The following is a 25,595-nucleotide window of genomic DNA, read 5'->3' as shown; positions in this document are numbered from 1 at the left end:
AAATATAGCAAAAGCTGTTTAACCACAGCCTCCACAGCAAAAGAGGAAGTAGGCATTGCCAGTAGAAGTAGTAGTTGAAGAATTGTCCAGCGAGCACCTCAGGAATCTGAACAAGACTATGCAGATATTAGTAGCAGCAAGAAACACAAAAAAACCCAACACACACACTCCACCACCACCCCACCTCCCTCAAACAATGAAAAAACAGGTTACAGCTTTTAGAAGCAACTTCAACTTCTATTTTTGCAGAAAAAACAGTAGAAGCAACAATACTCAATTTTTCATACTGACTCCCTGTTGTACCAAGTTTCTCAACTGTTTGATAACCCTTAGTGTCTTTTATTTAATAGATTTAGATTACTTTTATATTATTCTTTTTTCTCAGCAAGCCTATAGAGGGCTGGCTTAAGTCAGGAAAGGTATTGGATACTTGTGTGATTGTGTACAGGCCTTTTACATTCATGCAGCAAAAAGGAGGGAAGGGACCCCAAGCACCTCTTCTGTTGAGATCAGAAGACTGCCATGCTGGGAAACAGATCCTATCCCTACGTACTGCAGTGGATCTATGAAGTCACTTAAACTTTTGACAGGTGTCCAAACAGCCCAAGTTCCTTATTTTTGGAGTTACAAAACTGAGAAATAAGAGATGATTTGCAGAAGTAACAAGTACCAAGAGCTGCAGCTAAGAATGATTGAAGCTTTGAACATATCAAGAGATATATAAAGCTAAACACATTAGGAAGTCTGCATTCAAATGCTGGGAAGCAATGCACCCCAAGCTGAAAGAGAGCAGAAGACTGCTTTGGTCTGCCTTTGTTTTGCACAGTCTCAACAGAAAAAGATACTGAAATAAACTCATTAATAATTGCAAAGCATTTTGTCTCCCAGGTAACAGCACTAGAGATTCCTACAGCATAAGTTAAATAAGTCTTAAAGCCACACAGTCAATAAAGAGGGTAAAATAAGCTATTAAATAAAAATTTGTAATGTTTTCTTGATTTTTTCCTAGCTGAAAGGAATACAGATACTACTGCATTTTTAATAATGAAGACCAGTTACTGTGCAATAATGGATATTTATACTGCTCTCAAGATACTAAAAAATAACTTTTCATCTCGTTAGACATAACCGAATGAAGGATCAATACAGCCTTTTTTTAATAAAAAACAAACCACCCTCCATTTATATTTAGAGCCTAAAACTCTTCAGCTTTCACATATATTTCAGTCACCCATTTCTTACTGATGGCAGAACTCGATCCCTACTGAGAGTGTATTGCTGCACAACACCCAACTAAAAGATGCTATCCTGATCTTCCAAGTAAATGCTGTGGCTTCCGCCCTATTAATACAGGGCTGCCAATTACAACAATTCAGGTATATACGGCCAAAAAATTCCACAGAAATTTGTTCTGGGCCAAAGTGGGAAATCATCTTTTACAAATTAATTAGAAGGTGATGCTATTAGAAAGTTATCTATTTAATACCTTCTCTAATTTGGCCTATCTCCTCAAAATTTAAACATTTTATTGAACCTCCAACAAACCCTTTAAAGCACATCTAATGGGAGTGAGGTAAGAGTTATTCTTGGATGAAAAGTTTTTTCCAAGATTCAGAGGAATAGAATACCTAACTGTAAACACCACAGAGATACTTAAACCAGAGCAACCACCGTCAAGTTATTCTAAATATTCTTGTGCTGTTTACAAGGGAAGTCTCTCACAGCACCCCAGAGCAAGATTCTAGGCAATGCTCCAAAGAAAAAGAGAAATAAGCTGACTTCATGTCAACGCCATGAAAACACTGCATTGTCTTGGAGGAGGTTGTATTTATTGCTGAAGCAGAAAGTGAGAGACATTTCTCAGTTATTCATACCAAGGCTTTGGCATTGATAGTGCCACAACAGAAAGGTCATTATTTCTTCTGGGGAGAGGATTGCCTGTAAGGTAATGGCAAGTGCACAGCAGCAAAGGATAAGTTTTGGACTATTTTATGCTATATGTTTCAGTAGAATTAAATAAAATCTTAATATATTTCATAAATGGTCAAGGTTTTCCTGTGTACAAACCTCGAAAAAAACCCCACAATTCATAAATTCAGCATAATTATCTTAAACCTTTGTGTTGTTGAAGCAGTGTTTGAGGATTTACATCACCTTTAGGGTGTTGCTAAATTTTCTAACGTTCAAATAATTTGTAGTTAAATCAGAACACTGAAAAATGTTGAAAATAGGGTAGTTTTTCTGCAAAGTCCTAGAAAACACTGAAAACTTCTAATGAGGTTTTGCTTGGATGTGTTTATTTTAAAACAAAGAAGAATGCTTTTCTAATGCCAAAATTAAGAAATTCTTGGTTTGACTAATGATTCCTCCAGGGACCAGGGATTCTTTCTAGCTTTCAATTTGCTATAAAAGAAAACAATAACCCATAAAATACCCTGAATAAATACACAACACAATTTGACATAGCTTTTTAGACAATGTTACTAAAACAATTTGCATGGTATAGTAACAGTCTTCTGTGGGATTATATAGAGTTTGTTAGGAAAACAGATAATCCCTACATTGAATAAGTGGAGACAAGCCCTGAAAGGAGGGAAAATTGAGGAAACATTTATCTGTTTTAAAATAACAGATAAAATAATCAAAACACAGGTTCGGGGGGGGGTGGGGTTTGTTTGTTTGGGTTTGTTGTTGGGGTTTTTTTTTGTTTGGGTTTTTTTGTTTGTTTGTTTTTTGGGTTTTTTTTGGTTTTTGTTTTTTTTTTGTATCATTGCATCTCTAATGAAATCAGTTAGGAGCACCAGAGTAGTACATCAGGTACCTAATGTGACAGGCTAATTGTCACCTGTCCCACAGAAGCGAGCAGTTTTATCTGATAAGGAATATAGTACACTGTTATTTTCTGGTTCCTTAGAACAAAAAATCCAACAGTTCAGACAATACAGCAACATAACAGAATAACTATATTCTAACCATCAGACTTGCTGGCAGCAGTGTGCTGAGAGGTGAAAGAAGAACTGATATAGTAGCTGGATGAATCTGGCAGTCCAGAAAATGTGAGAGCTCCCTCCACTGCTTAATGCTTCTGTCAGTGCAGTTCCAGGAACTGCTTCTGATTCTGAAGCTGGTTCCGATTTATCGTTAATATATTGCTCATAAGTAGAAGTGCATATTGATACAGTAAATGAAGTACAGGTCAGCTTCAGGTATGACAAATATTTAATCATTGTATCTCATGGTAGCTCTCAGAGTTTATATCTTCTTTGGGAGTGAAAGCTTACTTAAATATTTTAATATTGTAGGCTATCATGAAACATCCCACCAAATTACAGACTGGCTATCCAGTTTTTTAGTGCAACTCTATTGTACTTACTGACACCACAAAATTGTTTTAACGCTACCAAGGCCAAAATCTGACTACCACAATATTAACATTATTAGTCATAAAATACACCTTTCCTTCCCTACAATTACAAATCCTACTAAGAACAGCTCTGCCAGTTGTCCTGATGCATTAGGCATTGTCTTGCTCTAATAACAGGTCTTGCACAAAGCTACTTTTGGTTTTGGTTTTGAAATGCTCACCTCAGTAACTTTTGTACTTACTCAACAGGTATCTTCTGGTTTAGTTAGACGTTTTAGAAGAGACTAGGAAGTTATTATTCTTGCAGGCTTATTTAATGCTAGTGGCTAGTCCGATCTATGAATGTCATTTACAGCTCTTCCTTGAGCCTCCGCTTCAAATGCCGCTGACTGGACTATCCTTACCCATATCCTGAAGATCGGTCGCCTGGTTTCACTTTCCTACAGCTTTAACTCTGCTGCGTAATCCACCTGCAATTTCAATGAAAGCAGGAGAAATCTTTAACTAAAGGGCTGAGCTACCTACGCTACACTAGTAGTACACAGTACTCCAGTCACAATGGACTGTCCCTCAAAAGCTGTATCGTGACAGGAGGAACAAACTGCCAAGCTGGGGAGAGCCGGACTCGGCCCTGACAAAAGCTGTATCGTGACAGGGGAACAAGGCCCACCACTGCCAGGCCGGGGGGAGCCGGGCTCGGCCCTGACAAAAGCTGTATCGCGACAGGGGGCCGAGGCCCACCACTGCCAGGCCGGGGGGAGCCGCGCTCGGCCCAGCAGCGGCAGGGAGGCGGCTGCGCCCATCGGCTGGGCCTCGAGGCGGACGCGCAGGTGCCCATCGTATCTGTACGGGTACATTCACCTTCGCCGTTACTTTTCCCTGCGGGGACCCCGTTCAGCACAAGGCCCCCGCAGTCCGGCCCCGGCCCGGGGAGCAGGCAGAGGCCCCGGCAGCACCGACCCCTCAGCCGGCTGAGGGCGGCCCCGGCCGGAGCCCGCGGCAGTGCACAGCCCGGCCAGGCGGGGCAGGGGCGCCGACAGCTGCGCTGCGACTGGGCTCGCCAGCCCCGGCGAGGGGAGCCCCGCGCCCTGGCCGGGCCGGGCAGGGCAGCGCCGGCGGCAGCCCGGACCCTTTTCCCTGAAACACCTCCCGGGCCCTGGCAGCGGCCGCGCCTGGCAACCGCGCTCGGGACCGGAGGATGAAGCAGGTACCGGCAGCGGGCGGGGTGCGGGGCGGCGGGGCTCCGCGGTCCCTCCCCGCTGACAGGCTCCCCGCCGCAGGCGCTGGTGGACGACACCGAGGATGTGTCCCTCGACTTCGGGAGCGAGGAGGAGCTGGCGCTGCGGAAAGCCAGGATCAGGTAAGGGCGCGGGGAGCGGAGCGGCCTCAGCCTGAGGTAACCGGGCCTCGGCAGCCCCTGCTGCACCGACGCGCTGAATACAGGGAACTCCATTTAGATACTGAATTACCGTTGTTTACAGGGAGGGTGGTCAAGCGCTGGGGCAGGCGGCCCGGGAAGGCCAGGGACCCTCCTCCCGCTCGGGCTGGAGCAGGTGAGGCCGTGGCCTGGCCGGCTGCACCGCTGCTGTGACCCGGCTGTGCGGGCTGGCAGCGGCCTGCTGATGGAAATGGGCATATTGCACACCCACAGCCACGGCTGCCGCTGGAGACTGGCATACCGCACACCCAGAGCCAATGTACCACACACACTCTCTCACCTTCAGCAAAAGTTGAGCAGCAGAGTGCTCCGGCACAGTGTTGCATATGTGGCTGGAGGGATACAGTAAGCTACTTGCAGCACAACTGTCATGCCTTCCTACCATGGGATGTGCTGTCATGCAGAATATAGTATTCCTTATCCTTTTACGTTCCCAGAGGTGTCGCTCTGCATCTCTGCCTGCACAGAGGGCCTAGGGGACAGAGTTGTCATTCCATCAGTGCCTTCTGAAGGCAGTCAGAGGCTGTCAAAAGAAAAGTTTTATGTCAAAAGGAATTATACATAAGCATGCACTCATCAATAATATATATAATCAGCTTTGATTTATATTGCTTTCTGCCCTTCCACCTTGCCCTAGTTTACTCTGGTCCATTAGGATGTTAATTTTTCCTGTAGGTGTAAACAAAGAAAAATTACATGTTAAACCTAATACAAATGTTACCCGAGATGCACAAGCAAGAAATAGTGTAGCTTTACAATACAATTACTCTGTTTTACAAGCATCTGGTGAAGCATTTCTGCCCTTCTAGTGCATCAGAATTTGCAACTACATGATGAGTCAGCCTTGACACAAGATTAACATTCCTGGAGTTGCTGTGTTTCTGTGCTTTAGCAGCAGCACACATTTTAAATGAAGGCTTATATTTTGGTGCAGTCTTGGAGAATATAGCCTAAAGGATTAAACTAAACAGAGAAATACAGCTTAGGAGTGTGTCTTGAGCACATGAACCACAGATTCATTCTGTGGGACCAGACTGGAATTAGCATGAAGTGAAACCACTCTGAAATGTTTGTAGGAGTCTCACACCACCAGTTACTTTACTCTGGAGATCTGTTCCTACTGGTTCACACTACCCAATAATATAGACAGGTAAATGATACTATTAATTAGTCCACTGTAGATACTTACTTCATTAGAGACTGCTCTTCTTTCTTGCCCTCATTGTGACAATACTAAAAGATAATTTCATACTGAAAAGTCTTCTGCTATAGAATACAGAAATGAAACTCCTTACATAGCTCACACAGAAGTTTGGTTTTGTATTTGTGAATAATCTTGTACAAACATGCCTGGAACACACCCACATGCTGCAAATTTTTGTCGTCTTATTAGAGGCTATGACAATACCTTTCAATCATCCTTAATTTTTATCTCAATTTCACCTATCTTGAACTTGGTTAGAATTTGCATAAGCTATGATAAGTTGTGCATTTGCAATTCTCCAAGATACATGCAAGTGCTCCTTAAGAACAAAAGGTATGTGGATAGTGATTTAGTTAGTGGCTATTTTCATAAGATTAGGAAAAAGATAACTTGCACCATCTTTATAGTTCATTGTGGTACCAGAACATTTGATCTGGAACAGTTAGGAGCACACAATCATTTCTTTTTCAAATCAGCAAGTAACACAAAATGATTAAGCCAGAGAGCCTGTTTGTTCAAAATTTGCCTAGAAGTATTTGAAGTACCAGACAGAGGTATAAAAAGCAGCATGTAGAGTGCCGCCGTGGTGCTTCTGAGCAGGTACTGGGAATGATTCTCCTGTGGTTCAGTGGAATACCTTAGGGTTCACCCAATTTGATTCCTTAACACGGGTAACAGCTTATTCCTATCCTAGCAGGCATCATGCTTGCAAAATGAATGGAGGTTATTGTAACAACACAAACAGTAATCATTTAGCCCCACAGCTCCAGTGCTACACTGTATAGATGTTTAGATGCAACAGAATAACTAAAAGTCCAAGCGAGTGGCTTGCTACACTTTCAGCAGCAAATGTATGCCAAGGAGAACCAGTGCAGAGTTTTAGTCACCCTTATCCTTTACGGGACTTGAATGCACGGAAAAAAGTTACCATGTTTTAAAGTCTATAGCAAGGGTCCTCAAACTTCTTAAACAGGGGGCCGGCGCGCAGATGAAGTGGCAGGAGGTCATCTGCGGCTGCTCGGTTTCCCCCCCAACCCCCGGGGGGGGGGGGGGTGGCGCGGGGCAGGGGGGTTCTGTAAATACCGGGGGCCGGATTGAGGACCCTGGGAGGCCGTATCTGGCCTGCAGGCCATAGTTTGAGGACCCCTGGTCTATAGTCTTCCATTAGTACAAAAGATGTTAGTTTATATACAGATTTCTTAATGCCATCATATTTCTGGAAATTGGCTTTTAAAAAATTTTATAAACTACAATGGAATTAAATATAAATGCATTCACTTAAAAAAAAAGATGTAAAGGGTTTTGTTTCAAGACGGATGCAGACTGTTTAGCTTCAGGTTGCAGAAGACAATTTTATCTATCTGGGATTATGTCCTTATTTAAAATTCTGTTTGTATATGATAGGAACTTTAAGTTTCATCTGATGACAGAACAAAAGTGTTTTCTTAATTCACAGCCAAGTGAGGAATTGAACAATTTATTTACTGGATTCTGTTTTGGCTTTTGTTTTTAAAGCATAAATAGGTGGACATTTTCTGAGATGCAGAGAGTTGTCCAGAGAAATAGGTGCAGATTTTGATATATCTCCATATGCTTCCCCTAGGACAAGAACCTGCAAGCCTGTGTTTTTGGCCTGGCTAGCCTCCTTGTGAGAGGGCTGATATTCTGTAGCATCAATAAAGTCTTTAGCACTGTAATAAATGTGAGCCTTTTGCTAATGTATTGTTTTTTAGCAAACACCCTTCAAAACTGAATGTTGGAACAGATTCAGCATCTAAACAGTAATTCATCATCTGACTTCCAAAATGAAACACTGCTTCTCCAAAGTTGCTTTCACATTTGAAGCACTGATACAATTATAAAAGCTCAGTCCACCGTGATATGCTTTAGGGCTGTGATCTATGAATAGCTTGTATTGACACAAGATACCACTTACGCAATGAACTCTGACATCTTCTTGAACAAGATTGAGACTTGAAGTAGCAAGACACTCTGCTCCACCTGCCCACCCACCCATCTGCTTATGGCAGAAAAAGCTCCTTCTGCTTAAAATGTCACATGTTTAGTTTTAAGTCAGAAGAAGTTTTTGGAAAGTTTGAGGTTAGCATGGGCATGATCAAGAGTAAATATAAACTGCAGCTGTGCGTCATTCTTGCTTCTGCAGTTACATGTGTGTAGTACCACAAGGACAACATCACCATTATAGAATAGATAATTACTAGAACAGTTACACAGCTGTAGAATACAATTAAAAAAATGAACATTATTGTGTTTTAAATCTAACAATAATTTGTTTATAATAAGCAATTATACTTGTGTATATGTTATCAGTATCATTTTATTATACACAATAGTAGAATAACAAATTTAATAGTTGAATAGTTAATTATGACCTAGGCCATACTACTGCTAATTGTTGGCAGAGGTAGAAAAGCTTAATGAGACAATCACCAATTTAAAATAAAAATCCTATTCAGAAAACAAGGTATATTCATTCAGTCTCAAGGGAAGAAGTTACTTAAAAGCAATAGCCTCTAGTTAATTGTCACTTTAAACCAGGGGTCCTCAAACTTTTTAAACAGGGGGCCGGCGTGTGGATGAAGTGGCAGGAGGCCATCTGCGGCTGCTCGGTTTCCCCCCCCAACCCCCGGCGGGGCGGTCTGTAAATACCAGGGGCCAGATTGAGGAACCTGGGGGGGCCGTATCCGGCCCACGGGCCATAGTTTGAGGACCCCTGCTTTAAACTAATTGACACAAACACAACTGTACAGAATAAGTTTTTGTACTTGGCATATTACCCTGAAAATTGTACTGTGCTCATTACAGCATTCTCCAAACTGCCTGTCTTACTGTACTGGCTAATATTCTGTGCCATATAGTTATTTCTTCCACTGAAATTCCCCTTTCTTTTGTTACAAACAAAATTTTGTTTGGTGAGCATAGCAGAAATATCTAGTGAAAGAACTGTTCAGTCCCCAAATTGTAGTCCCTCTGTTTCACACATTACATATGAAAGTTAATTTTGTCTTGTACCAAACTGTTATATTTCTATTTTTTTTAGTTTCAGAATTCCTGTTCTTGTTTTCAAAACAGGTCTGAAAGGCATAAGATCTGTCTCTATTCTTTTGTACTTTGCAGTGCTGATTTATTTCATGAAATGAGGATTTCAGGGTAGTGTTGAACACAACCACTAAATTATTTCATGCAGTACCAAACAAACTGGTGGAGGACTAGATTTTGTTCTGTTTTTGAGGAAGTTTTGCTATGAACAGAACATTCCATCTTTTAACTTTAGATCAAATCACAGAATGGTCTGGGTTGGAAGGGATCTTAAAGATCATCTAGTTCCACCACCCCACCCCACCTCCCGTCATGAGCAGGGATGCCTGAAGGTTGGTTATTGGAAATACTGTTTTGATAAGGAAGATAATACATCAACGTATGAAATAATAGCAACGACAAACCAAAATAATATTACAAACTAGAAAGAGTTGTGTTATACTACTTTGTTAACAAATACTGTAACATCTCTTCGTGTCCCACAACTTTCTAAGTGCTCTGTGTTTTTCTTTCTAGGCACCCACTGGCCACCTTTTTCCACTTGTTTTTCCGAGTGAGTGCTATTATTACCTACTTGTTCTGTGACTGGTTCAGCAACAGCTTTGTTGCCTGTTTTGTCACTATTCTCCTCCTTCTATCCTTTGACTTTTGGTCAGTTAAGGTAAGATGACCCTGAATAGTAATTACCTTTGAAAGTATTTTGTGTGCCATTAAATAAAAAAAGCGAATACATATACTGACAAAAGTGACAAAGACATTGTGATCTGTTGATTTATTAAACGTCTAGCCCATTTTAACTAAGGTATGTAAATACCTTAGTTACTGCTTATCACCATGTTCTCTATGGCTGATGTGAGCTACTAATACAGTGAGAAAATTGCCTTGCCATAGGTAGGACTGATTTGTATGCCTCCCCTCTTATAAAAAAAAAAAAAAAATTAATCCCAGCTTTCAGCAATGGACGCCAAAGGATGTCCAAGCTGCAGCACTGTGCCCAGACCCAGCAGGCAGGAGCTGCAGAAGGGAGCCCAGCTATGGCACTGGTACCCTAATCACACACGGGCAGGTGGGTCAGGCCAGCCCAGAATCCCAGGGGCTTCACATGTGGAACAAGGCTTTTGATTTGTAGAAGTGAAGCACTGATGCATCTCCAATATACTGAAAGCTTCTAGTATTCATCCAGGTGCAGAGATATTTTCTTAATTTGTTTGATTCCACACAGCTTGCTTGCTTACAATTAATCCTCCATTTTGTCAGTGTGCTTTTGTTCACAGTTCTCCTCCGTTACTGAGAAAATTTGTTTATTGGGGGCTTCTTCAACCAACTGACTTAGAAGAGATACATCCTATAATTTCTTACCTAAGTCAATGTTATTGTGTTAATTATGGTCTTAGAAGAGAATAGGCCTCTCAATTTGTGGTAACTCATTCATCCTTAATGACTATTGTGCTCAAGCTGGCACAGATTTTAGAACTAATTTTAGTATTTGATACAAAATATGATTTTCAGGCATGCTTGTCTTTTTTTAAAAATGTTAATCTGACAAGTGAATTATGCTGCTGATTACTGCAAATTGTTTTTGTCACTAGAATGTGACAGGAAGGCTCTTGGTTGGTTTGCGTTGGTGGAACCAGATAGATGAAGATGGGAAAAGCCACTGGGTGTTTGAAGCAAAAAGGGTAAGTATGTTAAAAAAGCATGGAATCCAGAGGAAATCTTATAAAGCTGATACTAAGTCAAGTAAAGTAACAAACAGAGCACCTTTGTAACAGTTACTTTTTATCCAGCTTCTGTGGAAGATAAGGTATTATTCCTTTGCAAGTGCACTGGATTGTCACCTGCTGGAAGCATTCAGGACAATAGTGGTCTTGCAACATTGTCATCATGTACATCGGCCGCATAAATATTCATAGCACTGTACTACCGGTATTAAACATTTCTGGTAGTTCTATCTTATTTTGTAGTGAGAACGTCTTGTTGTAAACACACCTTCCCATAGTTAAGCCCAACACAGAACCCTCTTCAGGAAAGACCTATGTTGAAAGCAATGCTGAATAGTTAAAATTCAGTATTTTGAAAATAATGTTTTATTCATGCTCATGGAATCTGGTGGGGAATGGAACCCAGATCACAGAGTATTCTGACACTGCTAGAGCTCCACCAAACACCCTGAGCAACAAAGCTATAAACCAGCACTTGGCATCTCTACCAGGGTTAAGACCTCAGGTTTTTGCTTTCACATGCTGACATTCTCTGCACAGCCCCAATCAGGCAAGAGCCTGGCAGAAAAGCACTTCAAGGTCTACTGCTAGGACACTCCTTTCAAGCCCGTCCAGGGTGCTGTGCCCAGTAAAATACTGCACGTGCAGGCCTGGAGTGCCTCTAGCAGCGCTGCAGCTGCTTGCCTGGGGGAAGCAGCCAAGCAGGAACGCGGCCAGCTGCATGGGGCTGCACACCATGGAGAGGGTGTCAGACATTAATGTTCTTCCTGTAACTTAAGTGAAACCTAAAAAGAGAATATATGCTATCCTGCATGAAAGCAAATAAACTAGACAACCTTCAGGGTTTCTTAGTTCGGTCAAGTCAAGACAGCAAGACCTTTCTTAGCACTTAAAAGCAATGGCACTCAGAAAGCGACCTTCTGACCCCCAAATTATTCTGGGATAAGCAAGCCTAGGTCACCTATTACAGTTTGTTAATTCTAGCCTGGAAGTACAAAGTCAACTTATCTGTATGGGCTAAAACCTTCCAAAATATCTGGCAAACAATAGCTTGATTAGTGTGACAATAATAATACCGCAGGAAGAAACATATAACTAGAGTGGATTGTATTTTTTGTCACGGCTTAGCCACAAGAACTGCTTTGTCATGACAAGGTCCTAGAACACATGCAATTCTCTTACTCTCCAGAGTCAGGCATTCCTCACCTCCTTTGCTAGTCCTCTGGCAACTTTTTAAGATTTCTTACTTTACAGGTAAATCTCTTAGAAATATTCCAAGTCATTCACCAAAAATAAGTAGCTGCTTCCTGGCGTGCTGCTGATGCAACAGAGGTTTACCCCTGAAACCCTGTCTTCATCGATGGCTTGCTGGATGAAAAGTAATTCTTACATTTACTTTCCAAACATCACAACCCCCTTCTACTCTCCTTGAGCCAACTGCAGCCTTTTGTAATCTTGCTTATCAAGTTAACTAGGCCTTTTAGGTGCAGAGTTCTCAGGTGTTCTCAGTTGTTGCTAATGCAATGTCACTGTTGGGTAATTTGCCAGTAATTCAGTATTCAGGTGATTAAACCCTTTTATTGACTCAGAACAGCTCTTATTCTGTAACTATGAAGGCCCAAAACATTTTGTGGACCTCTGCAACATTACTGGTTTAGAGGGTACATAAAAAAATTGAAGACTTTTCATAATTATTGTATCTTTTGGGGTTTTCTTAGGCAAGATAGGCTAACAACTGTATTTACAAGGTGGATGCCATTGTCTGCCTTATGATGGAGGGATGAATATTATCTTTATATTGGAGAATTCAAGATACTGAAGATAAACTAAAAGGCTTTTCAGTTTTCAGAGTGGAAGAGCCCACATGGTTTTCTTTCCTAGTTGTGAGGGTTGTATTTCAGAAGTTAGCACTAGTGGTATCTGAGTGGTCTGAAGTTTGGAGTGAGATTTGGAATTCTGATCTTTCCTGGGAGACCAGAACCTTCTGAATAATTATCTTCCTTTAGTTTCTTTTAAGTGTTAGGAGTTAACAATGACCCTTTCAGTGGAGATAAAGACACATGAGTTGTGCTGACCCGAAGAAATCTGCAACCAGGGCTGTTGCAGCCTGCTTCCAGGCTTGTTTCCCTTCCCTGAAGAACACGCAACACTGCGCGCCTCTACAGAGAGCTGCCAGCAGTCACTGCCGTGTCCAACACTAGCATTACAGAAGAGGCATTTTCAAAGCCACAGTTCTGAATTTGTGGAATATCAGTGGACTTTGTTGAAGTATTTTTTTACATAATAAAAACTAAGCTTTGCACAAGATTTAAGTTGAGCCAGGATACTGTGTGCTTTTAGGAAAATGTATGGAATTGGGCACTGTTACGAGAATTCCATTGTCTGAACTAACTAATAAATCCTATGGAGGACATCTCAAGTTTGCTTGTTAGCATTTCCACCAGCTCATTGCAATTTCCACATTAGATGCTGTAGCTTTTCTGATACTGGACTTACTTTATTCACCCAAGCTTTTGATGTGTGAACGGGGCACATGTGACAAAGCTACACTATAGGCAGTGAAGTACTCACACTGTAGTTCTGCTTGTAACACTCTCTCTTGTTTCATGCTTCTCTGAAGCCTTGGTAAAATTTGGATCTAATGTCAAAGTTAACTTGGTATTTCTGAAATTTTCAGTGTAATGGAACTTTGACTTTAAAATACTACTACATTTGTAGTGTTAGTGGGAGCTATCATTGACAGAAGAAGTAATTATCGCATTTAAATGAGACCAGAGACCAGAACATTTTGAAAAGAAAGTGTTGTCATGTATGGTAGGGCAGCAGGCAGAAAACTTGGCATCAGCTACTTCTCTTCTTATTCAGTCTTCCTTCTATGCATGTAATAAGTGAAATTTAGGTAAAGAATTAACTTTATCCATTCTTCCTCCTCTGCTGATTTGTTATATATTGTGGATTTTGTTGTTGTGACTAACAGTTTCAATAATTTTCCTTCTAGGCACCTACAACAGCTGCCTCAACTGAAGCTGAAGCTCGAATATTTTGGCTTGGTCTCATCATCTGTCCAGTTATCTGGACAGTGTTTTTCTTTAGCACTTTGTTCTCCTTGAAGCTGAAATGGCTGGTAAGTCAGGGGGTACTGAAAGACCTACGGCTGACAGACACTGCTGGTAGCGGGGAAACCCAGATATGTTAGTTTTGCAACAGTCTCTGAACCAAATCTTCCATCTACAAAAATTCCACTAACAGCTTCAAGAAATCACAAGGAGTTTTCTGCTCTGCATTCAGGAACAGATGAGTAATTTTTAGCCCCACTTCTACTAGATTATTGGATGTCAACTCCTGCATCTGACTTGAGAACCGTAAGTGTTTGGCAAAATTACAGGCTTCTTTTTAACTGTAGCGACTTACTTTTCCCCGACTTACTTCAATCAAAGGAAACCGATAGGAGAGGACAAAAAAACGAAGCAGTGGTGCTAGTTTTCAGGTTTTCACATCTCCTTAGAACTTGAATGTTACTTGCTCTTAAAAGTAAGGATTCTAGAAACCTTTTGAAAGAACCAGTATCATAAAGCTTAAAACCTTGATAAATTGAGCTCTAAGTATGTATAATTACTGTATTTATAAGCCACCTACTCTAAGCCACCTACTCTACCAAAAAAAAAAAAAAAAACCCAGAAAAAATTACAAATGTTTCTAAATATAAGAGGAAACTTACCTATATATTGCATTATGTTAAGATATTTTTGTCTATGAAATCTTCATGTTCTCCCCTGTAAACATTAAGTGCTTGGATAATCACCACAGAATTCATTTTGTCAAGTTCTTAGCCATGCTAAGTACAATGTCTTAATTCACTTTGAAAAGATAAGAAGTGTCTTGAACACGCGTAGCTACATAACCAGTAAGTCAAGATTACATTTCAGTATTAAATGAAACAGAAAATTAATTCATGGGTATGATTCAATTGGCCACTAGAAAGCAGTTCATGATTTGCAAAATAGCATAGCTTAACAAGCAGTATTTAAATTTAAACCAGCTGTCTTTCTCCACAGCTCCACCTTTATTTTTGAAAACCAGAGATCATGTGCTAAGCTAAGAGCTGGTTAGAGAAGGACCCTAACTAGCACTGGAGGCAGGTTGCTCAGATGCTTGTAAAAGTCAATACAGTAGCTTCCAGGAAACTGTATCTGAGGCGCAGAGAAACGTTTTTTAGAAGTTATTTCATTAGTCAATCAGGTGGGTTCTGCCTGCTGCTAAGCCTATAGTACTATGAAAGAAGCTAGTTGTTGTCACTGCCTGTTAATGCTAGATATGATTTATATCCATTGATGCGCTTTGTAAATCCCTAAGTTTCTCAAGGATCTTATGTGTATATAATAAGGCATCTGTCAGCTAAACAAGCCTGCAGGTTTGGTATTTATCTGGATGATGTGCAACTTTTAGATACAAATTGGGCTTAAAAAAAAAAGTGAAAAGATTATAGAATCAGTTGAACGGGACCCTTTTTGGGTAAGTGCTTTTAGGAGAGCAATGAAGTTTTTCAAGATACACAATGACAAAAAAAGTTTGTACTGGTGTTTTGATAGAGAGGCATTTCCTAGAAAGGAATGATTGTGTTTAAGTTTGACATGATTGGATCTCTGTGAAGGTCATTTATTTGTGGAAGGAACAGCCTCCTCTTAATAGCATGTATTTATATCTAAATAGTGTGTATACACATATACATGCATTTGCATATATATATATATTCTACATGTACAGTCTTCATATAGCAGCACATTTGTCCCAGCTGAACGTTTGTTTGTTCATAGGCTCTGGTGATAGCTGGGATCTCCCTTCAGACTGCTAATTTATATGGCTACATCCACTGCAAATTAGGGGGACAGAAAAGCACGAGCAGAGGAACCTCAAGGCTTTTTGTCACAGCAGATGTTCCCAAGAGTAAGTACCGAGTTGGTCTGTCAGCTGTAGCCCATGATGCTACCGTGTACTGACCTGCCTCACGCTGTTGGTGTCGGTGTGTTCCGGCTCGCAGGTCCCTAGGGGACTCCTGGCAGGGCCACCCTGACTTTCCAGCATGCCTCCTGCAGAACTCACTGGGGGCCGTGCCCCGTGTCACACTGCTCTGGGTTCGGACAACCGAGCTTTCCCGCCCCGTGAAGGATGTCCCCCAGAGAGCTCCTCGGGGGCTGCCTGCCGAGGTACCGCAGCGCCTCTGTGCCGGCACAGCTGGGCGAGCCACCCCCACCCCCAGGTGCTGCTGGGCTCCCGCCAAGCTCTCCTCCACCTTTCATACCGGATTCCTGTGGACGAGGTTGTGCCAACACCCACACGTCCTGTATTTGTTCTACAGGACAGACGAGAATTTCAGAAGACTGCACTGAAGAATACGGGAAAACAGGCACTAGATAATCAAATCACTAAGAACTAAAAGGATGAGCAGTAAAAATACTCATTTGTGAAAGCTGAAGGTATTTAAGCTGTTCTAGAAACACACATGAAATAATAAGCATTTTATGTCATTTGAGTCTTTAGATTCTGAAAGGTTTCGAGCCTTTGTTACCTAAAAGTTTAACCAACAAGCAGTTTGTGTAGGCACAAAAACAATGCTTACGGTTCATACAGAGCACACTTCTTTAAGAAAAAAAAAGTATCTGTCAGCTAACCTGAAACCGTTGGATTATCTTAACCAAGAATTAGAAAAGATGCCGCTCGTTTGTCTAACTCTGGAACTACAATAAAAATCAAACTGCCTTTCCTTCTTGTACACAATACTGATTTCTCAAAGCTTTGATTCCTCAATAAAAAGAGGAATTACAGTTACAAAGGACCTCTTAGTTATCAGAGACACTGAATATTTACTTTTTAGTGTTCAGGATTAGGGTCAAGTAGAAGAGCAGAAGTCACGTAGAAAGTTCACACAGTACCTGTGTGAAGCAGACAGTTATGTATAAACAGTTATAATATGTAAATCTTATTCCGATACCAGTAATAAATATTGTACTTGTACTACAATTAACTTGCCTAAAATCCTGTAGGTTTTTATTTTAAAACTGATGCCAATTTATAAAAATAGGAGACAGTACTACACTGAACTTCACTCTAAATATAATCTTTTCCACTGAAAGGAAAGATACTTAAATGATGTTATTCAGTGAGAGAGAGCGGGCATTACAATTCATCCTAGCGCAGAAGGCAGGGTAAAGCCCACTATGCGTGCATAGCAGAAACACCAGATAGCAAGCCCTGATGTCAGCAAAATGTATTTTATATTCAACTTCCTAAATAAAACCTTGTATACGCACGTCTTCAAACACTAAGTTCGTATTCAGGTTACTGGTACCACCACGACACCAGATGCAGACTGCGCCTCTACTACAGCTGAAGACTCAGTTTTACAGCTTTCTAGCAAGCCTTGAGACTACCCGTGAACTACAAGAATCTTAAACTATGGAAAAAAACCAAGGCGAGAACATTTATATTAAGGATTTATTTGCAATATACAAAAAAAATACATTCCTTCCATTAAATCAAGACATAAGTTACTTTTCTGTAATTAAACATGAACTACATTTTTATTCCGTTCATATATTATCTTCTCTTCTTGAAAATTGCGTTGATCACAGTATTCCTGAATTCCTACAAAAGACAGGGAAAAGTTAATGTCAGTATTTTAGGTGCATGCCAGGAGTTACTTATTGCTGCACCACTCTGCTCCTTATCGGCACAAGTACCACAAGCTGGGCCTCTATCACAGTGAAACGGCTTTAGGAATTTCCCAGCTGCTGGTATTTTCAAACTGCACATCACCAGCTCCTTAGGTAGGTCTGTACGTTTTTTTGTGCAGTGACCATTAGAACTGGAGGAAATACCAGCCAAGTGCACCACACTCCGCTATGGCGAGCCCCCTCAACAGGCTGACTTCCGAACCTCAGATCCTTCTGTGACAGCAAGTACAGACACACCTTTTCTGAGAAGGAATGACAGAAGCCAAACATTGAAGCTCGTTACTGAAGAGGTTCGTTACTGCTTTAAAGCCTGTCATAACTGATGCCCAGAAGCGAACATAGTATCTGCACCTGTTACTTTCATAATGGCTGTGCACATCTACTGTTTTTATTATTCATGACAGAATTATCCTGTTTAGCACTTTTATATGCTGCAGGGGAGCTCAGAACTGAGAGGATCCATTTGCACAGTGATTTTCAGACTTACTTTGAATGATATTCCTGTAAGAGGATGTAGCTGGAGAGTCAGGTGCTTCAGACAAGAAAGACTGGCCTTTGTCACAACTTTTCCCTTGAAAGACAGGGAAAAAACAGGAAAGCAAAGCAATGGGAAAAGATGAACTATTCTTTGTTTTACCCTTTATCCTGCTACCAATTACACCCTTCCAAGGAGCCACTTGCACCTACTCCTTTTAAGAAGTCCCTATGTCATTAATATAACTACAACTGCAGCTCACAAGGAATACTATTAACAGAAATCTTCAGTCATCATTTTGGAAATACTGACCTGTTCCTTGATGTCATTAAATCAAGTGTTAATTGGTAATAGCTAATGGACAAGGAACCAAGCCTTCTCACTAGCCGCAACAGGATTTGGGTAGTGCTAGTAACAGAGACATTAAAGCACTACTGTCATGCTGAGCCATCTACAAGATACTACTGTTCATTGTAGTTATGATTTTATTATTGTATATCATATATATTACGTGATTTTATTCACACCAAAGAGAAAGACATGTACTTAACTATGATTATACATCTGAAAAGATGCAGTCTAATCTTAATCAAGATTAAGTTTCAGGCTAAGGCAAATATCCTGGCACTTTCCTCTTTTCATACCATGCTATGTCGCAGTTACAGTAACTTTTGAATCAAAAAAATGTTCTAAAAGTGGAGGTTTACCTAAGAGACAAAATGTTTAATATTCTAATTTATCCATGTCCAAGTCAGGGTTTCCCAGTAACAACATAAATATAGGAGGAAAAACTTGTTTTAAACATAGTGAAATATAGTTTAAGTACTTTACCTATTTGAGGATCTAGAGGCACTTTACCCAGGAGGGAAACATTTAAGTTCTGGCACATCTTCTCTGCACCTCCCGTAGTTGGGGGAAAGATCTGAGATTCATTCTGGGACAAAGTCAAAATTAGAGTTAATATACTGCAGTTCTGAGAGCAAGGCATTTTTGAAGCAGTATTTTATATACAGGCAGTTTCAAGACAAAACGTGCTGTAATGTACAGACAGCCTTACCTTACACTTTGGACATATAAAGCCACTCATATTTTCCACAACACCTATGATTGGCAGTTTCACTTTATGGCAGAAGTTGATCTCCTTCCGGACATCCTGAAGTGACACTTCCTTCAAATATTAGGAAACACTGCTGTTTTGACTGTAATGATTTGATGCTGAACATATCAAGTTACATCCTTAGAGCTCTTTTAAATAAAGTTCATAATAAATCTTCACCGCTTTCTTCTTACTTTCAGGAACATAAACCTGTGTCATGTGTTCTAGCAACAACGCTATGAGTAACAACGGAACAGTACAACAGCGCTGGCCTACTGAATGTGGTTCTGTTTTGAAATCTGACCTGACTAGTATAAAAATTCAGCCACATTTATGTTTTATCTCCTGTATCAATCTCATATCTTTAGTTCTTTAAATGTAACTTTTTCACATTTCAGTTTACAGAAAAGACCCTCGGTGTTCTTTGTAGAGCAGGCACGGACAAGAACCACCAGGATTACGCTTGTTACCTCTTCACAAATTACATTTGAGATAGTTTATCGTCCCCTCAGGCTTTTCACATCTGTGCCTGTCCTCATTCAGTTCTCCTGTTCCCTTCTCCTTCCCTCACCACCTGTCTGGTATTGCCCTCACCGCTTCATGACCTTTACAATTTATTCTTGCACCTGTTTGGAACTACTACGTGTCTTTGGCTAGCTTGATCTCCTGTTCCTTTCCAAACCAGGCATTAAGACCTATGTTTGAATTTGACATATTTTGAGTTTCAGCTTTCCAGGGGCTGATTTTTCTTCTAAAAATGCAGATAATAAAGTTGCCAATTAGAGGTAACAGGCTACTTCATGTGGTGTCAAACGGCGCACATTTTCTCACTTAAAAGCTGAACTTCTTACTGACTTCTGAACATTAAGCTGCTGGTGAGTAAATTACAGATTTGCAATGACATGAACTCTAATCTCAAAGACAGAAGTGAAATCCTGCATTTCCTGTCACCACACAGATCATGTCAGCTTTTCATTGTGAACTGCTCAGAGGTTTAGTGACTCACTTGGATCCCCTACTCCACTGAGACACCGATCGAACTCAACAAGCAGCCAGCCGTACGCACAGAACAGAAAAGTCAACTCCCTTAGATTCTGTACCATCATTTCTCTGAAGTAAATAGAGGCTAAACCTAAAGAGGATTGGCTTCAACTGCCATGATGCTACAAGCAAAGCAAATTAAGTTCCCATACCTGAGGGGTAGTGACTATAACAGCGCCGGCTACATGCGCTGCACCGAGATACTGCACAATAGACAAGTGTTCGTCCGATGTCCCTGGCGGCGTGTCTATTATCAGGTAGTCGACTTCACCCCAGTCCACATCACGAAGAAATTGTTTGATCAGTCCTACAAGAGAGGATAAGAATGTGGAAGAAAAAAAAATAATCTCACTATATTTCAAATTTTAGGGTGTACTTCAACTTTTATAGTCTATGTATGCAGATTCTTCTGACTTGTCAAGTAGAGAGAAGCTTATTTTGCCGAGACTTCAAAAAAACACCAAAACCAAACAGAACGTGACCTCCTAACTTCATCAAACGAGTATGTTCAACTAAAGAAAACAACTAATCACTCATTTTTTCCTGTATCTTATGAATTCATTAAACAAGCTCACGACACTAAGTCTTTCAAGTACATAAATTATGTTGAAAACACTTGATACATACCATTTTTTTTGGGTCCTCTCCAGATGACAGCATCATCGGGACTACTAAGCAAGAAGCCCACTGACATAACACCCAAGTTTTCTTCAACATACTGGAAGAGAAGTAGAGAAACTCAGCAGAGCATACAGAACAGTAAAGAAAAGAGCAAGAAACCAAATCTAAAACTAGATTTTATAGAAAAAGCAGTTGGGGGACAGGGAAGACATTAAGAACATAAAGGCAAGAAACCTTATGCAGCTCTTTTATCAAAAGACATTAAAAACTATAATTTTTGTTCAACGCTCACCAACTACATTCACAGACTGAAAAAAAATCCAGTTGTACTAACATTTACAGTGGATTATGAAACCACTGGAGACCATGTAAGGATAAACGCAGCTTTCCCTCGCAGCATTGAGCTGTCTTTTTAACCTTCTCTGCATTTTCTAAAGGTCAGTGAGGTTTTTCTTGGGGTAAGATACTTTTTGTCTGTCATTGAAAAGGTGACATACTATACAGATGCACGATAAACGAAAAAGTAATCACAGCATGTAACATCTATTTATTGCCCGCAGTGGGGAAGTACAAGGAAAACAAGAGATACTTAAGATAATAATACTGTTTTAGAGATGTAGTAGTATTATGTTTAACAAAAGAAATCTAACACTTTGATCTATATAGGCTATTTACATCGTTAGAAAAAGAATTAATAGACGTACCATCTGCTCCTTCCTCACTTGTTTTTCATTGCAGAAGACAGTGCCCAACCCAAACAAACCCCACAAACTTTCTGGAACAGTTGCACCAACTTACCACTGGAGACCAGCCAGATCCACTTTGATGAACCTAAAAATTGAAGTTACAGCAGAAATCAATACATGTTACGTAAAACATGACAATAGGTAAAAAATGGGTAAATAGATATCCTGCTCACAGGTACAGTACTGCTTTATTGGAGCAGCAGAGCTAAAAATGGCAGAAGGGCCGGATCTGCATTAATATGTGAATAATAACTGTTCAACTCTTTTGCAGGAAGTTTACTGTGACTTTATATAAAACATTCCAGGGCTGATAAAGGGTGTCACGCTGATATTACTGAAGTGTTACACAGCCGTAAGTGGCCAATATGCAGCAAACGTTGGTCTGCAGCACTGGCCAGCCGGAAAGCAGCCAGCCCTTTTAGGAACCAAATTATGCTGGCCTCCCCCACCTCGCCGCCTTTACCTCCCTTCCCACCGCCACACACGCTTCCCAATATGCAGTTGCTCCTTTTAGAAGCTTCATATCTACATCACTCTAAAACGTTAACAAAAACCGAGCAGCAATTCTTCAGACGCCACGACAGAGCATCCGCTCACCTGCTCTCCGTCCAGGCCCATCATTCTGGGGATCGACGGCCCACAGATATCGATGTCCAGCAGCGCGACCTAGGAACGGACACACGATCACCCGCTGGGGCCGAGGCCGGGCAGCGCTGCCGCGGGCAGCCGGAGCACCCCGGGCACCCGAACCCCCCGGCACCGGCTCGGCGCGGCCCCGCCCCTCGGGGCTGGAGCCCGGCCCCCGGCAGCAGCTGCCCCCGCGGGGCGCACTCACCTGCTTGGCCTGGTCCGCCGCCAGCCCGAGCGCCAGCAGCGCGCTGAACGTGCTCTTCCCCACGCCGCCCTTGCCCGACAGCACCAGCACCGCGTGCCGCACCGCCCGCAGCCGCGCCCGCAGCGCCGCCGCCTCCGCTGCGGGAACCGGGAACGGCCGTCAGCCGCCGCCCGGCCGGGGCCCTCGCCCCGGGGTGCCGGTCCCTCCCGCCCCTCGCCCCGGGGTGCCGGTCCCTCCCGCCCCTCGCCCCGGGGTGCCGGTCCCTCCCGCCCCTCGCCCCGGGGTGCGCGTGTCCCTCCCTCACCCGGGTCCGGAGCGGCGGCGCCGGCCGCGCAGATCCCCTGGTTGGGGCATCCTTGGCAGGCGGCGGCCCTGCCCGCTTGCGCGCTGCTGCTCCCTGGGCACTCTGCAAAGACAGCGAGAGCTGGAGCACCGGCAGCACCGGCACCACCCCGCCCGCCCTGCCCGGCCGCGCTCCCCACCCTGCGGCAGCTGCCCGTCCGCTAACTCGGCCATGGCGCCCGCTGCGCGTCACTTCCGGCGGGCGGACAGAGGCGGGGCTGCGGGCGGGACTGCGTGTGTCTGCGCCGGCCACGCCCGCTACCGTCAAGGGGCGGGGCCTCTGCGGGGCGGGGCCTCTGCGGGGCGGGGCCTCTGCGGGGCGGGGCCTCTGCGGGGCGGGGCGGACGCGCGTTACCGGCAGCCGCCCGAGGCGCCGTTCCCGGTCCTGGGGTTGCGGGGCCCGCCCGGCGGGAGGTTCCTGCGCCGTTGTGCTCAGAGGCCTCGCCCCCGGCCGCCGCTGTCGGATGGGGCCGGGCTGGGCACCTGTTGGGACGTTGCTATGGAGGGTTGTTCTGCCTTAACTTGGCCCATCAACCTCTGAGCAACCAGGCGGCCGCTGTCAGTCATACATAAGAATTAATGAAATAATAAATTAATCTTCCAAACCAAGGAAGTATGGACTGGCTTGTGACACTGACCTGGCCCTTACTGGCCACCGGGGCCCGCTGGCTGCCCCCCCCCCCCCCTTGCCTGAGGGAGGCCTGGGCCCCTCGGTCGGTGAGCACGGGGAGCTCAGCCGGCGGGCACGGGGAGCGCAGGGGAGCGCAGCTGGCAGGCACGGGTGGCTGCTCCCCGCGACCCCCCAGCACAAGCCGACAGGCAGCACCCGGCTCGCGACCGCACCTGCAAAACGCAACTGCAGACCTGGATGGCCTGAAGAGGCCCCCTGAGGGTCCCCAGCTGGGACACTTACCGACACTCAGCAGGAACTCGGGGAACCGTACTTAGTCTTACGAGGAGGAAAATGTTTTGTCAAGACTTTTTACCATCTTTTCACCTTCCCTTCGTTTTCCCATTGCCTGTACGCGAAGCTCACCCCACTGCGACGATCAGAACAGCACAGCCACCGCCCGCAGCAGGAGCCGCCTGAGCAGCTGCTCCACGAGTAAAGCTCCGGCATTCAGAATAACCCCTTAAGTAGCGAGACCACCTTGCTTCGGAAAAATGCACATGATGCATTCATGTCCTTTGAAGAAGTTGTCAGTTTTGCTCCGGGAGATGCATGTAACGTGTGTGACCCCAAGACAACAGTCCCTCGGTCATGGCTCCTTCCCGCAGGATGGTGGCTCACGCCCCAGGCAGGGCCCACCAGCTCCAGCGGGACGGTGACTCACAGCCACCGGTTCCAGTTTCAAAGCCCCCGATGGTAACTCGGGCTGGAGGGACGGGCAGGCCGGGGTGGCGGCGGCAGAGCTGGGGGGGGACCGGCACTTCTGCTCACAAAGCCCCTATTGCTTTGGCTGACAGTGCTGTAAGAAGGGTATTTTTCTGACTTGAGCACAGTCAGGAGTCTCAAGTATTCCCATTTCTAACTGATTAGTCCCAATACTTGATTATTTTAACATTCAAGTGTTTAAGTTGCTATTTTAAGGCAATCTGACTTCGAAAACACAATATATAGAGAAGAGTATCTGGTAATATTTGGAAAGGTACCAGCACATCCTGGTGTTAAATCTTCTTCTTGAGAGAAAAACACGGCAAAGTTATCTTTTAATGAACACTCTCCACTTCAGCAACAACAAGCTTATTAGGAAAAGCACTTGTGTGGGGGGAGACACCACAAAAACTTCTGACTAACTGCCCACCTATGAAAAAAACCCTACAAAACAGATTCTTAAAATGCATTTAGTTATTTGAGGAATTCAGCCTCTGTTTTTCAGTCATTAATAAATAGACTATTGCTCATTTTCCTTTCCAGGTACTTTTACCTCAGGTAAATGCTCATCACCACTTCATACTTGTACAACTTCTGTACTTACTGCTCTGTAATTATCTTCTATGGGAAACCAATGAAAAAGAAATGTTGTGTGGAAGTGGATCCAAATGTTTAAGCAAATTCCAAAGTCTGGGGTGGGTGGAACTGGCCAGTAAGACATGTATGAGAAATGGACACTGTACCTTTGGTATGACAAATTTGGCTCTGCTTTAGCCCTTCAGGTCTGTGCTTCTTTTCAAACATATGGATTAGATTCACTGATGTCAGCAGGGCTTTCCACGTTTTAAATCGAGGTATGTGTTCAAATATTTTCTTTTGGGGCCAACAGATCATTTCCTGTGCCTGATACAGAACAATCCCCACAAAAAGTGCCAAAAAAAAAGGAAAAGTAAATCTCTTCCTCAGCACCCCTCTTCCTCTGAGCCAGCAAGGGCTCTTCGTGCAGGGTATGTGGGCAAAAAATAGGCTTTATAGTGCCTGTGCCAGGCTGAACTCAGCAGCGAGCTCTGCCAGCACCCTTGCGATCCCTCATGCTCGAGCATAACTTTACCCTCCTGGGCAGCTGCTGAGAATTAGTTCCATCGGTTATTGTGAGGGGGAAGCTCCTTGTGTGCAGTGCGGGAGCGTCCACGCCGCCACTCTCACCCTGGCTGTGCACGCCAGCCCCGCGCCTGCCCACCACGTGTGGCCCCTCAGCACCCCACCGCCCCATAGCCAGCACCCCACCGCCCCGCGGGCAGCACGCACACCTCTATGGCAAACGTCACAAGAAGATAAACGGAACTTACAACGACCATTTATTTAAAATAACCTCTACTTTTCTTAGGTGGTGTGTAACGTCATGCTAGCTTCCTGAGATGTACGTATCACATACATTCCTGTAATGTGATGCATATATATACATGTATATTTATTTCCTCAGGTTGATAAAAGGTTAACGAGCTTTTTTCATAGTTATATATCTGGAGAAGAAGAAACAATTGAA

The 25,595-nt window shown here is 43.2% G+C and overlaps 2 protein-coding genes across 6 annotated transcripts; one reads left to right on the top strand and one right to left on the bottom strand.

The window, feature by feature from the left end:
- Positions 1-3,121: 3,121 nt before the first annotated feature.
- TVP23A (trans-golgi network vesicle protein 23 homolog A) lies at positions 3,122-18,061 on the top strand. Of its 5 annotated transcripts, none has more exons than XR_008732125.1 (8): positions 3,130-4,571; positions 4,645-4,724; positions 9,583-9,727; positions 10,656-10,745; positions 13,786-13,911; positions 15,602-15,731; positions 16,144-16,261; positions 17,638-18,061. XR_008732125.1 is itself a non-coding variant. In XM_055709538.1 (7 exons), the coding sequence occupies exons 1-7, from the start codon at positions 4,563-4,565 to the stop codon at positions 15,831-15,833; spliced, it is 588 nt and encodes a 195-aa protein (XP_055565513.1). In that variant the 5' UTR covers positions 3,122-4,562; the 3' UTR covers positions 15,834-16,137. The 5 variants fall into 5 exon arrangements, 3 of the variants coding, with proteins under 3 accessions (XP_055565513.1, XP_055565512.1, XP_055565514.1); XR_008732124.1 differs by lacking the exon at positions 17,638-18,061 and adding an exon at positions 17,123-17,371; XM_055709538.1 differs by lacking the exons at positions 16,144-16,261; positions 17,638-18,061 and adding an exon at positions 15,826-16,137 and having other exon boundaries at positions 3,122-4,571.
- Positions 17,262-22,949, bottom strand: NUBP1 (NUBP iron-sulfur cluster assembly factor 1, cytosolic). The gene is made up of 11 exons (XM_055709536.1): positions 22,815-22,949; positions 22,637-22,738; positions 22,333-22,469; positions 22,095-22,163; positions 21,550-21,582; positions 20,758-20,848; positions 20,283-20,437; positions 19,051-19,161; positions 18,825-18,927; positions 18,006-18,089; positions 17,262-17,429 (listed from the first exon to the last, which is right to left on the bottom strand). The coding sequence occupies exons 1-11, from the start codon at positions 22,846-22,848 to the stop codon at positions 17,347-17,349; spliced, it is 1,002 nt and encodes a 333-aa protein (XP_055565511.1). The 5' UTR covers positions 22,849-22,949; the 3' UTR covers positions 17,262-17,346.
- Positions 22,950-25,595: the final 2,646 nt, after the last annotated feature.

The sequence above is a fragment of the Falco cherrug genome, chromosome 4, assembly GCF_023634085.1.
Source record: "Falco cherrug isolate bFalChe1 chromosome 4, bFalChe1.pri, whole genome shotgun sequence".
Taxonomy (NCBI): Eukaryota; Metazoa; Chordata; class Aves; order Falconiformes; family Falconidae; genus Falco; species Falco cherrug.
The sequence above is the reverse complement of the archived record's forward strand: the minus strand, read 5'-3'. Positions and strand labels throughout refer to the sequence as shown.

Bases quoted from the DNA above. Each gene is read 5' to 3' on its own strand.
- TVP23A (XM_055709537.1), top strand. The intron at 9,728-10,655 runs GTAAGATGACCC...TTTTGTCACTAG, and splicing joins TTGACTTTTGGTCAGTTAAG to AATGTGACAGGAAGGCTCTT. The intron at 10,746-13,785 runs GTAAGTATGTTA...TTTTCCTTCTAG, and splicing joins GGGTGTTTGAAGCAAAAAGG to GCACCTACAACAGCTGCCTC.
- NUBP1 (XM_055709536.1), bottom strand. From the start codon at position 22,848: ATGGCCGAGTTAGCGGACGGGCAGCTGCCGCAGG. The intron at 18,928-19,050 runs GTAAGGCTGTCT...ACTTTGTCCCAG, and splicing joins TTATATGTCCAAAGTGTAAG to AATGAATCTCAGATCTTTCC. The intron at 17,430-18,005 runs GTAAGTCTGAAA...TGTCTTTTGTAG, and splicing joins TTACAGGAATATCATTCAAA to GAATTCAGGAATACTGTGAT.